The sequence below is a fragment of the Brachionichthys hirsutus genome, chromosome 17 (assembly GCF_040956055.1).
Source record: "Brachionichthys hirsutus isolate HB-005 chromosome 17, CSIRO-AGI_Bhir_v1, whole genome shotgun sequence".
Classification (NCBI taxonomy): domain Eukaryota; kingdom Metazoa; phylum Chordata; class Actinopteri; order Lophiiformes; family Brachionichthyidae; genus Brachionichthys; species Brachionichthys hirsutus.
Window position 1 is genome coordinate 2,158,004 of NC_090913.1, and position 15,793 is coordinate 2,173,796.

Sequence of the window (15,793 nt, forward strand, 5' to 3'; positions counted from 1 at the left end):
GGGGGAAAAAAAGAATTTATTTGAATCCCTGTACTTGTTTTTCATAATAGATCGCATTCTCCATCGTGCGATTGCGCAATCTTTTATTTTCTTTGTTCGCTGTTGTGTGACAGTGTTGACTGTACAAACTCAACTAACTGGTCTTTGACACGCAATCGCCTTAATGCTATCACCATTATCCGCCGGCAAGCCTCTTACTTTATTAGGAAGTGAGTGTATTTCACTTTGAGAACGTAAGAAAAGCTTCTGCGAAATCCAGACAAGTTTGAGTTACAGGAAGGAAATATTTCTGCTAAAAAAAAGATATATTTGAAAATGTTTCAGTAAAACACATTTTAACATGCAAATACTTTTATATTTGATGAACAACAAAATTTGTTTTGAGGTTTTCACTTCATTTTTTAGATTATAATACATTTTTTATTATCCTAATAGCAGATTATTGCACCTTTTCAACGGAAACACGAGACCCGCTCGGAGCTGCAGGAACAACCGCGATCGGAATGAAGGGCTTCTGGCGGCGATGACGTAGGAGGCTGGGCGGAGCGACGTCACTCAGGGACAGGCAGGAGGAGATCACAGAGAGAAGGGGATCGGAGGGAGGAGGAGATCACAGAGAGGAGGACACTCACCGAGAGGAGGACACTCACCGTCCTGTCCACGCTTTTCGTCCGAGGGACTGTTCACGATAGTGTTGAAGTCACGCGAATAGCCAGGAGGTCTCCCGGGAGGACTCGTCCCGGCATTAGCCCGCTCGATTCCCGAGTGCGGCTCCATGGCCAGCTAGCACAATAAAGCTAACTAGCGTTAGCTTCTGGGTTTAGCTCGTCGTCCAGGAGCCGGCGAAGTGCGGACCCGGGGAGGGGAATGGCAGGAGGTGACTATCGTTGCTCTTCCAGAAGAAACAGAGATTAACCAGATTAATTCACATCTCTGACTCTGGTAAGAACCTTTTATAATATTTTCACCTGAACAGTGTCTTAGATTAGCACCTAGCTTCCGGGCTAGTAAGTGAACCTTTACTCGTCGGTGTAGCAAGGCGGCTTTAACAGCATCAAGCTGGTTGTTAAAATGTAAACAAACAAACAAAAAAAAACCGAAATTATTCTAAAATGCCTTTTATCTTCATTTTATTTCGTTTCATGCGGAGGGAGGTCTGTGGTACGAAATTGCTCAGTTTTAAAGATGATTCCTGTCAAAACAGCTATCTTAACGGTAAGGACATGTATTTGTGTGTATTAGTCCTCCTTCCTGAAATGTTCCCAACCCTGCATAGCAGGAGTTCCGGACACGCGTCGGCATGTTCGACCAACATATCGCCTCGAGATCAAACCAAACTTCAAACTTTTGACTTGACAGATTCTGTTAGATTTGATTGAGGCGTGTATTCTACTGCCGGGAAGGTTCCTTTTGCTCGTGTGTGTGTGTCCAATACTCCATCGCGTGCCATCAGCACCTGCAGTTGTTGTTGTTGTTCACCTGAGCGTTCACAGAGATGGTAGCTCCACCCCCAGCAGAGGTCCAGCCTCTGTTTAACCAGCGAGCAGGAGATCCCGTGACTTTGATGATCGCGTCTCATGAGAGTTTCCCTCTGTAGCTCATTATGACGCATGTTTTTCTAGAGCGCGCAAAGACTCACATACCTGGCATCACGCAACGCAGTTGTCCAAAACACGCCTCTCTCTCGCAGACGCCGGTGACTGCAGTGCACTCTTTTACTTGTGTTCAGGTTGTCGCCGTCGCTGCGATCCCCATCATGGTGCAGAAGTATCAGTCGCCCGTGCGGGTGTACAAGCAGCCGTTTGAGCTGGTGATGGCGGTAAGTGTCTTTAACTCTGCTTATAGTCGGCCCTCTCAAAACCATAGAGTCAGTGATGTAATGCTGGTGGGCGGGGCCTAACCTGCGCATGGTAACCTCGGCATTCTTGGCTAATCCATGAGGCCAGAGTGCTTTGGTCCTGCCCCTGCCCCTGCCCCAGGGAAGGGGCAGGATGTCCCACGTCAGAGTAAGTCCTGCTGTTTCCTGCTTAGTGGCTAAACCCTCTTCATCAGAGGAAGCAACATTAACTGATCACATGCTCAAGATGCAAATCAGTTTCATTGAAAATGATTCAATTTTCTTGAAGCCTTAAATCAGAAGAAAGAGAAACCTTTGAAAATGTTTTCATGTTGGGGGGGGGGGGGGGGGGGGGAGTGACGAAACAATAGTTGAAATGGTTTTAACTAAATCGGCGAGTCTTCATCGATTCATAGGTGATGAGGGCCTTATCTTTGAAGCTCTGCCTTGGTGTTTAATGCTGCAGCGCTAATCTGCTTCTTAAGTTTAGTGTCGTTTTAAAGCGGTGCATGTGACATCGAACTTGTATCTCGCCTCGATCAGTATCTCAAAATTTGAATTGATTTTCTATCTGAAACTAGAAATGAGCACCGAGCCGATCGCGACGCACAAAAGGAGAAAAGCTTGATTCTAGTGTTGAAAGAAATCTGTACAAGCACGAAGGCGATGATGAGAAGCCGCACGGGAGAGAAGCTTGTTCTGCAGGCCTGAAGCATTTCCCAGGCTGCAGGGACCCTGTCCCCTGAGCTACTTTGGGCTCCTCCTCCTCCCTATAGGCTTCTATATTGGGGTCAACCCCAGCATGCTTTGCAGCTCACCAGCACTTTGCTGCGTCTAAAGTTGGCTCGTCCTGCTCCGCCCCTTCTCTTTGTCCGGCCTGGCGTTCGGTCCCTGCTCAGGTGACACTCTGCCCCACCTCGTCCTGACCCACTTACGTTCTGGTTCCGGCTTTTGCAGCGCTCATACTTACCTCGATGCTTCTCTGCACCCACAAGCTAAGATTCTCAGACTTTCCTGGAGAAAAAAAAAACGTAGAGCCCTGACGATCCTCAAAGGAGGTGTAATATTTATTCAATCCTCAATTCAAAAGGCTTTGTTTATTATCCCCGAGGGGCATTTTAGGACATTTAATATTCCTTTTCCGGTGACGTGTGCGATGATCTCGTGTCTTTGTATTCTCCGTGCCGATTCGGCTCCTGTGAATGAAGCTGTCAGAGCTTTGGGCTTTGATTCACTGGATGCTGCGTGTCCTGCTTTGTGGGGACGAGCTTACCATCCGCCGCTTCCATCAGCATTCATGCTGGACTGTCCCCCCCCCCGACTCTTGGCGCCGAGGAGAAAATTCCAAGGCCGATTTAATTTGCTGTTCACCAGGGCTCTCATTCACCCTCTCTTTTACTGCAAGGTCAAGATGTTGTGCCGCAGCCCCCCCCCCGCACACACACACCGCTTTACGTAGCCGGACATAGTGCGAACGCGGTCTTACACAACCAGCCTTCAGCGTCTGTTGAAACAGCAATCATGCTGCAGTGTGGCAACAGATAGAGGTGCAGCGGCGAGTTAGACAAATGCGCTCAATATGCGGTCGCAGCCTTCGCATGCATGCGCCGCCATGTTTTCCTGACCTATGATGTATCAGGGATTTGTCTCAGCGAGGCTTTCGCCTGCAGGAACGCTCGCAGCTCAGTGGTGCTTTTACTGTGATGACATTTTGATGGGCGACAGATGGTCATCCGGCTCATCCGTCCTCTCACGCATGCATGGCCGAGCTCCACAGCGGAGACACGCATGCGTGTCCCCAGCTCTACAGCGGAGACACGCGTGTGTGTCCCGGCTCTACAGCGGAGACACGCATGCGTGTCCCAGCTCCACAGCGGAGACACGCGTGCGTGTCCCAGCTCCACAGCGGAGAGACGCATGCGTGGCCCACGCAGTAATTCCAGCGTTGCATTCGTTTAATCTCAGCGCACATTGCCAATGGCCCCCTTCTGCCTCCCATGTGGGTGGTGCGGCACGCAGGGGCCGGACGCTGGACTGCGTCTTCAATCAGGATCTTGTTCTCTCGGTCAAATGGCCCTTTGTTTGCCCTTAGAAACCGTGAAAGCAGGTAACAGGCTTTGTTTTGTATTAAAGCAAACACTCTGTTACTCGCTTTACAAAGAGATGACGTCAATGTCAACACCGCGGCCCGGAGCCGCCCCATCGTGCTGCGTTGCTCACCTGATTGGTCCGGCTGTGGAGAACATGGACCGGGCGCTATTGAAACGCCACAGGATATTTTTACAGGCGTGGTTTCTTCTTCATCTCACGCAAGTGGCTCTTGATTCAAATGCTGTGTGTGTGTGTGTGTGTGTGTGCACACAGTGACTCAGCGTGGAATGAGTCATAGTAAAACCCACTGGATCAGCGCTGCCGGTACTGAATTGATGATCTTCATAGTTTTCTTTTGTTTGTTTATTCAAATGCATCTTCTTCTTTTTTAAACTGATCCCGATTGTACCTTCACGATGGCAAATCGAATCAAAGCTGATTGTCAGAGCTTAAAGCGCGCTTCCTGCCTCACGCCACGCGCTGCGGCGTGTAAATATTGAACGCGTTTGGTTCTACACGTTTTTGTTTTGTTATTGGCCGTTGAAGAGAAGCAGAATCCAATTCCAAACCTAATTTGGCATTTAATGAGTTTAATACATTCAGACTGATTATACTCAAATTGATGGTCTTACGTAAAAATGCATGAAATTACTGTTCAAAAATATGATCTGTCTCTCACAGAAATGCGTTTTTAAATACGGTAAAATACGGTACGGAGCCTCCCGAGCTCCAGGCTGGAAGGACAAGTCGGGACAGGAAAGCTTTTCCTGACAAACCGGTGCGTCTCAACCGTAACCTCACGTTGTGTTCTGCATAAAAAGCATCTCGCATCACGGCAGGGCGTTGGTTCGTTTGGGTTGGCGTTTGGGTTAGCGTTTGGGTTAGCATTTGAGTCTATGCAGATCAGCCTAGACTTGATAGCTTCGCCCTCTGAAAAGCAAAGCAGAGGAATGTTCCTTTCCATTTTCCTCTTTATGGAACAGCCTGTCGGCTGCATGTTGTGTAAATGCGTGCCCCCGAGGCGGCGTGCGACCTTTGTTATCTGGACCGGCGTGCATCTGAGACGTCCCGTCGGATGGATGAGCACGCCGCTGGCGTTCGTCAGCGACGGCTTCCTGCTGGCGCCCAGCCATCGACAGGAACCGCTTCCCTGTTCCTCGCGGTTTCTCAAAAGCTGACAGACGTGTTGCGTCAGAGCGGCCACGGTGCAAAGACTCGTCTTTGGCCATCCTCGAACTCGTCTTTGGAAGTCGCCTCACACCGCCTTCCTTTCAGTGTTGTGATCACACCACTGATTTAAGGATCATGACTACATTTCATTGGCTGTTGCCGGTTCATCCTAGAACCGAAGCACCAGCAGCCGAAGGTGCGTTTGGCTTCCATCCAGAGCGCCCCGGAGAGCTCTGCTGGTCTTCCTCTATTCGTTCGGCGCATTCCTGCAGCGATATTTACTGTCGTGTTTTCAGGCTGGATAATGGCTGGGCCAGCTGGGGTTCTGTTCCAGACTGTTCCATGCAGCTCTTGGGAATTCCTGGATTTCTTCCTTCCTGAACAACATGGATCTCGTGTCCTATCCCCGTGCCGTTTTCCTCCTTGCCTGTTTAGGCGTGTCTCCATTACGGAGACTGAAGGACGACGGTCCCTGTTTTTTTTTTTTAAGGAATGTATATTTGTTGTCTGGTTTTTTTTTTGTCATTCTGCCCTCAAGCTTGACTGGATGAATTCCAGTCCAAATATTTATGTTGTGATGTGAGTCATTCCCACAGAAGACTCAATTTAACGTGCCGTGGGACTGGAGGAGGGCCGGGAACGGGACTCAAGTTCGCCTCCAGGCCTTCGTCCTTGGGAGCGCCGCGGTCCGAACGTTGAGCCTGGCAGCCGTGGCGTTCCGCTCCCCTCCGCGTTTCCTGTTGTGACACCAACAATGGGTCCGTTTTTAGCCGTGTCCAGTTCAACCCAGCTGGAGCGCTTCTGTTGTTCAGGAACACTAAATGAAAGCAGCCGGGTCCGCTTCGAGTCGCGCTGTTTTTCCACGCCGCACGGCGGGGGTCACGGAGTTTGTTGTTGGGGCTGCTTTGCTGACTGCAGAACGACAAAGCCAGAGCATCAGGGCAGAACAGCAGAGCTCAGCCTTCATGTTGCCGGGGGGGGGGGCGAGCCCTACGTCCATTCACCCGTTTACTTATTCACAGTAAAATACACTAATTCTCACAAACAGTTAAAGATGAACCAATCCAAAATGACATGACGGCGAAGACGAGCGCCGGGGCGGTGCCGGTTGCCTCGGCTACAACATGGCTGGCTTCCGCAGAGCGCCGGAGAAGAAGGATGGCGTCTGTAGCGACGAGCCTTGCTTTGTGAAGGTCTTGGTGCGTGACCTCGCGCTGTTCCGCCCCCCCCCCCCCCCCCCCCACCAAGGTTCTCCGTCTTCTTATTGAAGCCTATCTTCACATTTGTCGGTGATTTTCATGTCTGTCTGCTCGCTTTCTCCTCTGAGGGGGGGTTGAGGTCTATCCACGTTTTTACAGCAGCGTGGGGGGGGACTTTGTCCTCGGACTCACCATGCCATTAGCTGACTCTGTTCCCGCGCCCCCCCTGCAGGCCTATGAGCGCAGGTTCCCCACCTGTCACCTCATCCCCATGTTTGTGGCGAGCGACGTGATGGCCGAGGAGACCAGCGGCGACGGCGCCACCCACGGGATCGAGCGCCGCTGTGCCCTGGATGTCGACGCCCCTCGTCTGCTCAAAAGGGTACGTTGCGTGTCAGCGTTTTCGTGTACCGCCCTGCATGCAGGGACGTTTCGTTGCCCTGGTTTGCATTGTTTCTTGGGCGTGTGTGACTTTCAGATCGCCGGAGTGGACTACGTCTACTTCCTCCAGAAAAACACGCTGAACCGAAAAGAGAGGACGCTCCACATCGAGTCCCATAACGAGACGTTCTCCAACAGGGTCATCATCCATGAGACCTGCTGCTATTCGGTTAGTAGCCCCCCCCCAGTGCAGGTTCTTCTTGCCCTCGACCCAAGAACCCAGGAACTTGACCCAATCTAATCGGGTCCTGCTTGCCTGCAGACAAAACCAAGTTGTGGCGCAGGTCGCTAACGGTAACCAGGATGGGAGGGCTCCTTATTCAGATCGTTCCAGGATCGTTCTTTGATACGTTGAACGTTCAAACTTGTAGGAATGTAAATCGCGAACTGATGCACAGCGTGAAATGTTTTCTGAATGGATGTGTGTCTTTCTAGTGGAACTGGGTGGTTGCCATAGAAACCTGCCTATAATACGCAGCATGTTTTTTTTGCACACAGGTTCACCCGGAGAATGAGGACTGGACGTGTTTCGAGCAGACTGCCAGCCTGGACATCAAGTCGTTCTTTGGATTCGAGAGCACCGTGGAAAAGGTTGCGATGAAGCAGTACGCTAGCAGTATCAAAAAGGTGCGTGCGGCTAATCCTGTTAGCTGTCATCGTGTTGCCTCCGCGCTAGCAGCACGAGCCGCCGGCCCTCATTCTGGGTGGACGTGGGCAGTTAGCTTAATGTTTAAAAGATGAGACGAAATCTAGTTAAAATGATTTGCTTTAGTGGCACAACGGGAAGTACGAGGCGCCATTTCCTTCTTATTAGCGCATACGTTAAAAAGCCTTCTGCTGGACGCCGTCGCGCTCTGAAGATGAGTGATTGCAGTCGTAATATTTAAGCTTCCATTTGATAACGCTCTTTCGCTTTGAGGACTCAAGCATTAAACGATGGTGGCACTGTTTTCTGCTGTAAGGAGTGTGTTCAGCAGGCAGGTCGGAGGTCGCAGGTCGCAGGCCGCCCATGCAGCCCTGGTGCAGTGGCACCAAGAACCGCCACCATCCAACCCCTCGGCATCACTAATAGAAAGATCGACTTTCATTTTAATGTTAACTTTTCATGCATGCGTGGAATTGTAGTGAATATAAAAAGGCTTTTTTTATTTCCCTCCGTTTCTGATGCTTAATTGAAAATGATTAAATGAACAGTCTTAACTTTATTTATTTACTTCCTGTTCTGCTGTTTTTCTATAATTTCAACTCCCCTTTGCATCACAGGGAAAAGAAATCATCGAGTTCTACCTAAAGGAGCTGGAAGATGACGGGGTTACCCACGTGCCCCGCTGGACTCCCTCCTCCGAGCCCCCGCTTCTCCCCAGGCCAACCAGTCTCTCCTCCAGCCCCCCAGTCCTCCCTAAACCCACTGCCGCCCCGACCGTTCCAATCCAGCAGCCCACGGATGCCAAGGACGGCGTAACTCAGGACACCAAGCAGGAGGGCGGCGGCCTCCAGGCGGACAGCCTCGCGGAGGTCATGGCTGGAACACCTGAAGGTCAGTGGGAGAGAACAGCCGGACAGGGAATCTGCTCGCTTTCGTTGCAGCGGAATATTCCACGCAGAAATTTGGGTTTGCAGTATTTGAAAATGAGAAAGTAATGAAGGCGGATAAACAAGTTTCTTTTTGTTTGTTTGTTTGTTTGTAGATAAGTTGGATGCAGATTATATTAAACGTTACCTAGGCGACCTGACCCCCCTGCAGGAGAGCTGTCTAATCAGACTTCGCAAATGGCTGCAAGAGACTCATAAGGGAAAGGTACATGCAGTAAGCTAATAAATGCTAACAAGGACAGTCCCGGGCAAAAGTACCGCTCTGAGTGCTTTTCTAGTTATGCATCCCCTCGCTGCCCAGATCCCCAAAGACGAGCACATCCTGCGCTTCCTGCGCGCCCGGGACTTCAACATTGACAAGGCGCGGGAGATCCTCTGCCAGTCGCTGACCTGGAGGAAGCAGCACCAGGTGGACTACCTGCTGGAGAGCTGGAGTTCACCACAAGTCCTCCAGGACTACTACACGGGGGGCTGGCACCACCATGACCGAGGCAGGTCCCGACAGAGCGCTGTGTGCTTCCTGTCAGTAGCAGAGTGTTCTAAACATGTTCACACACACAATCGTACGCAAGAGGAAGGTCTCATTTCATCCGTTTCAATTTACACACACACAGAGAGCCATTCTTTGGACACAGCCTTCAGGTCGGAGAGTTAATTAAACGTGAAGCATGCTGGCAACCCAAACGGCTCACACGCACACACACGCACGCACACACACATTCTTCTTTCTGGTACATGCTGTACATTCCATGCTGAGAACAGGGCGTGAGGCAACAGTTGACGCTCTTGTTTGTAGTCCTTCTATCCGAACAGCGTGAAATGTGAACGCGCTCCTCCCTTATGGTTCTACGTAACGGACCACGCGGACGATGCAATCGTTAAGCACAACGTGAACGCGCTCCTCCCTTATGGTTCTACGTAACGGACCACGCGGACGACGCAAACGTTAAGCACAACGTGAACGCGCTCCTCCCTTATGGTTCTACGTAACGGACCACACGGACGACGCAAACGTTAAGCACAACGTGAACTCGCTCCTCCCTTATGGTTCTACGTAACGGACCACACGGACGACGCAAACGTTAAGCACAACGTGAACCGCCTGAGAGCTCGAGCTCTCTATGACAGCTGTGTCATTGTTCTAGATGGCCGTCCCTTGTACATCCTGAGACTGGGCCAGATGGACACCAAAGGACTGGTCCGTGCGCTCGGGGAGGAGTCTCTGCTCAGACATGTGAGAAACACGAGACGCTCGTGTTGATCGGCCCGGCGTGTGTGTGATGCATTCAACGTTGTTGCTGCTGTCACTTCAGGTCCTGTCTATCAATGAGGAGGGTCTGAGACGCTGCGAGGAGAACACCAAGGTGTTCGGGCAGCCAATCAGGTAGGACTTCACCACGGCTGGACTCCAGCAGGGTCTTCACTGTTTTATAGTCAACAAAAACGAGCTTTTGCTTAAAGCTCAGACTTGGAGGCAAATATTCATTAAGCCTGAAGTTAAAAGGGTTGCATTCCTGCGTTACGACTATTAACTCTTTCAGTGCCAGCCATTTTCAGCTCAGCTATGTGCTGAGTGCCCCAGTTTTCGCGCATTCTTTCCAATTTTCCAAGCCCCACAGAATATTCTTTACTATGAATAAGCAAACGCCGAACCGAACAAATAAAAGATTAAAGTCTCTTCTTTCGTCAGAAAAAGAAGGTGTGTTCCTACCATTTCTGTTCCGGAGTTATCGGCCGTTGAAGAGAGGCAGATTTCAATGTCGGGGTTAGCAGTGAGCGTCTTTAGACGTGAACGGCACTCAAAGAGTTAATCAACACCGACCGATAAAACCAGATCAATGCCGATGACTTCATGCAGTGAAAACTGGACCCGTTGGTCAGCAGAGAAGTAGAAACTGTCAAATACGTAACGGCTTAGTTTGGCCATGAAGTCGTGTCGCAGCAGCTGCAGCTCGTGCGCAGGTGCGCACGCACGCACACATGTGTTGCGCATGTGTGCGTGCGCAACACATGTGTGCGTGTGTGTGTGTGTGCAAAATGGAAAGAATGTACAGGGAGGGAGCGGCGGCGGAGGTGGCGGTGACGGCCACGCCGTACGGCACGTGAACTACGAATGGCGTCACAGCACTCGGCAGACAGAGGGGATGACAGGAAGTGGGATTAGCAGCAGTTGTCTTCATCGCTTCGGCGTCGCCCGAGGAGGGCGGGTGCCACGCGGAGTCGTGTGACTGTGGACTCCTCTGTCCCGCAGCTGCTGGACGTGTCTCGTTGACCTGGAGGGGCTGAACATGCGTCACTTGTGGCGACCGGGAGTCAAAGCGCTGCTCCGGATCATCGAGGTCGTGGAGGCCAACTACCCAGAGACTCTGGGACGCCTGCTCATCCTGAGAGCCCCCAGAGTGTTCCCGGTCCTCTGGACGCTGGTGAGAGCCGGGAGCCGGGAGAAATGCTTCTTGTTTGTGTTTGTTAGCCCGAGCTTCACAGGCGGGAAACACACTTCCTGCTCCGCTCTGCTGAGAGGAATAGAATACTAACCCTAACATCTTTACATCTGCCTTTAGGTGAGTCCATTCATTGATGAAAACACCCGCAAGAAGTTCCTCATTTACGCAGGCAATGACTACCAGGGTCCGGGGGGGCTGGTCGACTACATAGACAAGGAGATCATCCCTGACTTCTTGGGAGGGGAGTGCATGGTGAGCGTCGGGAGATGTAAACCATCTGTTTAGCATCGGATTGGAAATCTGACACCACCCACATGTGTGTGTGTGTGTGTGTGTGCGTGTTCATTCTTGCCCCTCTGCAGTGTGAGGTTCCGGATGGAGGCCTGGTTCCCAAGTCGATGTACCGAACACCCGAGGAGTTGGAGAATGAAGATGTCCGCCTGTGGACTGAGACGATCTACCAAAGTGCCAGCATCTTCAAGGGAGCTCCGCATGAAGTGAGTGAGAGGAGGTGCTGTGGACCCGCCCCTCTCGGGCCCTTGATCCAGGCTTTGCGTGAAGTTCCGCCCCCCAGTGGGCGAGTCCGGTAGTTCACGTCTTCGAGCTTCATGATCTCCGATGTGGCTTTGAACCCGATCTGCCCGTCTTCCTCCCTCCTCTAGCTTCTGATCGAGATCATCGACGCCTCCTCAGTCATCACCTGGGACTTTGATATGTGCAAAGGTGACGTGGTGTTCAATATCTACCACTCAAAGCGGGCCCCCCAGGCTCCCCGTAAAGACGCCCAGGGAGCCCACGGGATCACGTCCCCGGGGGGCAACAATGTCCAGCTGATCGACAAGTCCTGGACGCTGGGGCAAGACTACAGCATGGTGGAGTCTCCGCTCACCTGCAAGGAGGGCGAGAGCGTGCAGGTGCGGTCCAGGAATCACGGCGCCGCAGCCCGTCGGATATATTTCCCGGGTTGCTTTCGGATCATCTGTCCCGTTTATCTGCCCCCCAGGGCTCCCACATTACACGGTGGCCCGGTTTCTACATCCTCCAGTGGAGGTTCCACAACATGCCGGCCTGCTCCACCACCAACTTGCCCCGGGTGGACGACGTGCTGGCGACCCTGCAGGTCTCCTCGCACAAGTGCAAAGTCATGTACTACACCGAGGTGTTGGGCTCGGAGGACTTCAGGTGAGCCGTGGCGCAGTGCTTTGCTCCTCCTCCTTTCGCGCTAGCTGTCGTCATCCCTGCTATTTTTGAACCACCTCCTCACGGCAGCAACGCCTCTGCTGGTTTGCGCCTTTTGCTAACCGCTAACATGATGCGGCTGCTTTGTGTTCTGAGTTAGAATCGCCGCACTCAGGACAGCAGGTTAATGAGACCGTGGTGGTTCTGGTCCCCTTGCTTGCGTGACCGGTGTGAGGAATGTTAGCTTGGGCTAAGTTCTGCAGGGCAGTGCTCGGCTGCTGCAGAGACGCTTCTCCTGCACTCCTCCATCTTTACGACTAACAATCTGAGTCTAACGTTCGTAGTAGTCAGCAGGACGTGCGTCTCGTGGCCGACCCACCTGGTTGAGGTTCAGATTTCCCGTTCCGATATTTCTGTGGGTCTGTGTTTTTATTTTTCCGACTCTTCAGCACAAAATGTAGACAGATTTGTCTTTTCTGCTTTTTGTCCAGTCAGCGATTCTGTTAACTCGTTTATGTAAATTAGACAGAAAGATGCCGAATACAATAAAAGGCAGCAAAGCCCTCAGAGGAACGGAACCTCCATTTGGTGCCCAGCCGACGACTGAGCATCACGAGAACCATTTCAACATGGTTAAGCAAAGCGTTCAGCTTCTAGTTGACCTCTGACACGGACCGTTGTTCGCCGATGGTCCGGCTCTGCATTATGAGCGCACACACGCCGTTGACTGCTGTTGCTCTGGGGTTGCACACGCGAGGAGTCCGTGTCGAGTCACATACGTGCTCTCTAGATCTGTCCGTCTCCTCAGGGGCTCGATGACCAGCCTGGAGTCCAGCCACAGCGGCTTCTCTCAGCTCAGCGCCGCCACCACCTCCTCCAGCCAATCACAGGCCAGCTCCATGGTGTCCAGGTAGAGACCAGCGGCTGAGCGCATCCCGGGGGGAGCCCCTCCTGTCCTCGCCATTGTCGTCTCCGCACATCGTTCCTGATGCTGGCACAAATGGAAGGCAAAGAACTTCAAAGAAATCTGAGGCAAAAAATAACAAAAGAAAAGTGTACAATTTAAAGGGCTGATTTTTTGCACAGAAGTCATATATTTTTTTGTGCCTGGTGTCTCTGCTGGGGCGGTTTGGGTCAGAATGTTTGGATCCTGTCTCGTATGGGGGGTTGTGGTGTGGGGTGGGGGGGTTTAGATGTTGGGAGATGAATTGCGGTGCGTTCGCAGCGCCAGAAACTGAAATAAGCAATATTGTTGTCTTGGGAGTTACAGGACTGGATCAAGACACTGGAGGCGCTGTTACTTTATGCATTTACAAGCACACACACACACACAGACACACAGACAGACACACACACACACACACACACACACAGTACGGAGACAATGTACCTCACTCTTGTGCACTGGATGTGCTGTTACACATAAACGTGGAAAAATCCCCCGTTTTTGTCTGGTTGATCTGGTGACTCGTTCATAGGTCAGGCGTGTGGAGGCGGTTCCCTCCCTACCAGGCGTGTGATTGGTCTGGTGACTCGTTCATAGTTCAGGCGTGTGGAGGCGGTTCCCTCCCTACCAGGCGTGTGGGACTGCGTGGAGTGGGTGGAGTTTAGTGGACCGTGACGTGAATGATGGCGCCAGTCGGGTGATATTTTCCCACGGCTCTGTGGGCTTTCGGTCGTTCGTTCCGTTTCCCCGTCTCTGTGGGCTTTATGGCTTCTTGGAAAGCGTCTGAAGCCTCGACCCGGTTCTGACCCGCTAGAATCAATAAAATAAGTTTCCACTGAGTGAAATCTTGGTATTTATCACTGAGGTGTCTGCGGAGGCCGATGGGCGCTGGGGGCCGATGACGGGCAGGCAGATGGCGCCATGTCCCCGGCCTCCTCCGGGATCTGGGAGGAGTTCTGTCCGGCCCCCTACCCTGCCGGTGGATCCAACCCACCACCAGGTGGTGATCGGTTGACAGCTCCGCCCCTCTCTTCGCCCAAGTGTCCAAGACACGCGACAACAGAGTCCGCCATCGACCTCCGGCCTCGGGGTTCGGGTGGGTTCGGGTTAGGGTGAGTGTGGAGCCCAGAATGAAGAGGCGAAGACACAGGAAAAGTTCAAACGGTTTATGAAAGAAGAAAACAACCAACGATCCAATGAAAAGGACTATTTAATACGGAGACAGGTATCTAGAAAAACCACGAAGAAGAACATTGGCTAAAAGTGTTAATAAAGGTGGGACATAAAATAACCCGGGCTGGCTGCCACCACAGGAAGGAAAGACATGTTTAGCATCCAAATCCACGATGGGCGATAATCCAGCCGGCGTTGTTATGGCGTTTATATAAAGTCTTTTATAACCATGCTGTCCACTATTTGTTGATGGGACGTTTTACATTGAATATATAAAGTACATTTCAGTGAATCGTGTGTGAATGTGCTGCTGATTGGCTCTTGCTGGCCAGCCTCTGATCTGATTGGGCAGAGCTTCCATCGTTCTCTACTTATTTGTCAGCGTGTGTCAGGGTCGGGCGTGAGTATCCGTTTATTGTGCCGGAACCGGGGTGTGTTGGAGGTTGTGACTTGTTTTTGATGTTTCAAGATGAGTTCTTGACGGGTGAAGCAGTGCGGCGTTGCTGCACGCTCACGCCCTGATGTCGTTTACACATTGCCCATCCATCGTCTCGTCTACACGAGGCGGGGTACACCTCGGACGCATCGCCAACGCATCGCAGGGCCACACAGGGACAGACAACCACTCTCACACCCACACACACCCACACACACACACACACACGCTCACACACTACGGACAATTTGAAGTGATCAATTCACCTAAATTGCATGTTTTTGGAGCTGGGAGGAAACCGGAGAAAACCCGCACAGATAGGATTTGAACCCGGTACCGTAACGCCCGGTGTGCAGATCTATCATTTATAAATTAAACGATAGTCATTTTAAAAGTTGTGTCAATAAATACCATTTTAGCCTTTTGAAAGTCTCATGAAAAGTAACTGCTGTCCCCCCCCCCCCCCCCCCCCCCCCCCCAGGCACTAATAGGTGAGCCGTTGAGAGATGAATGAACATTTTCTAAATGCAACACATCCGTGCAATAAGCAAAGAGTCAGGTGTGCTCTGTTGCCGTGGTTACCGAATGACGCTTACAGTGTATTGAAATCAAACTCCTGAAATCGTGTTTTTTTTAAACACGCCTGTTTTTAATGCGGATGGGTGAAAGGTCGAGGGTTAGCTCGTTAGCTTATGCTAGCTGTGCGTCATTAGCTGCAATCAAATGAAATGCTTTACTGAGAAAAAGGACCTTTGTGTGACGGTGTAGAAGAATGTTAGAAATATATGCCTGTGAAATGTTCCTCTGCTTCCTCCTGGTTAGACACTTTCCTGCTCTTCATTGCTCCGCACGTTTCCCTCACTGATGAAGCACCAGATTTCTCCTCTCCTTGATGTCTTCATCTTTTCCTCATCACCTTGACACTCCGGTTTTGCTGTGTTGCTTTGAAACACTACTCTGTGTGTGTCTTTGAAATGGGAGCAGACCTTCAGCGAAGCCTTAGGCGTAAAGCGTTCTCCTTTCATTCGTCGTCTCTTTATGCTCTGCTGCTCTGGCATTGTGTTCTGTTTACATCAGGATCTCTTATGAGGGCTATAACTGGAGGTCAATAATTAACACGTTTGTCTTTGCTGACCTTGATGCATATCTTCATGTGAGGAATTATGTTTAAAATAAAAGATTGGTTTGAACTGAGAAGATGATGCCTTTGGAAAATATTAAACTTGAAATATTAGAAAATAAATGCTCTTGTGTCACGTTTGATTTTTATCTTTGCAACATGTG

The 15,793-nt window shown here is 51.2% G+C and overlaps 1 protein-coding gene across 1 annotated transcript; it reads left to right on the forward strand.

Moving 5' to 3' along the window:
• The first annotated feature begins 604 nt into the window (after positions 1–604).
• Positions 605–15,752, forward strand: si:dkey-237i9.1 (SEC14-like protein 1). Its single transcript, XM_068750522.1, has 16 exons — positions 605–942; positions 1,730–1,819; positions 6,530–6,679; positions 6,776–6,907; positions 7,237–7,365; positions 8,002–8,275; positions 8,427–8,536; positions 8,633–8,822; positions 9,477–9,565; positions 9,645–9,715; positions 10,583–10,754; positions 10,893–11,027; positions 11,138–11,272; positions 11,438–11,689; positions 11,779–11,957; positions 12,763–15,752. The coding sequence occupies exons 2-16, from the start codon at positions 1,757–1,759 to the stop codon at positions 12,866–12,868; spliced, it is 2,187 nt and encodes a 728-aa protein (XP_068606623.1). The 5' UTR covers positions 605–942; positions 1,730–1,756; the 3' UTR covers positions 12,869–15,752.
• Positions 15,753–15,793: the final 41 nt, after the last annotated feature.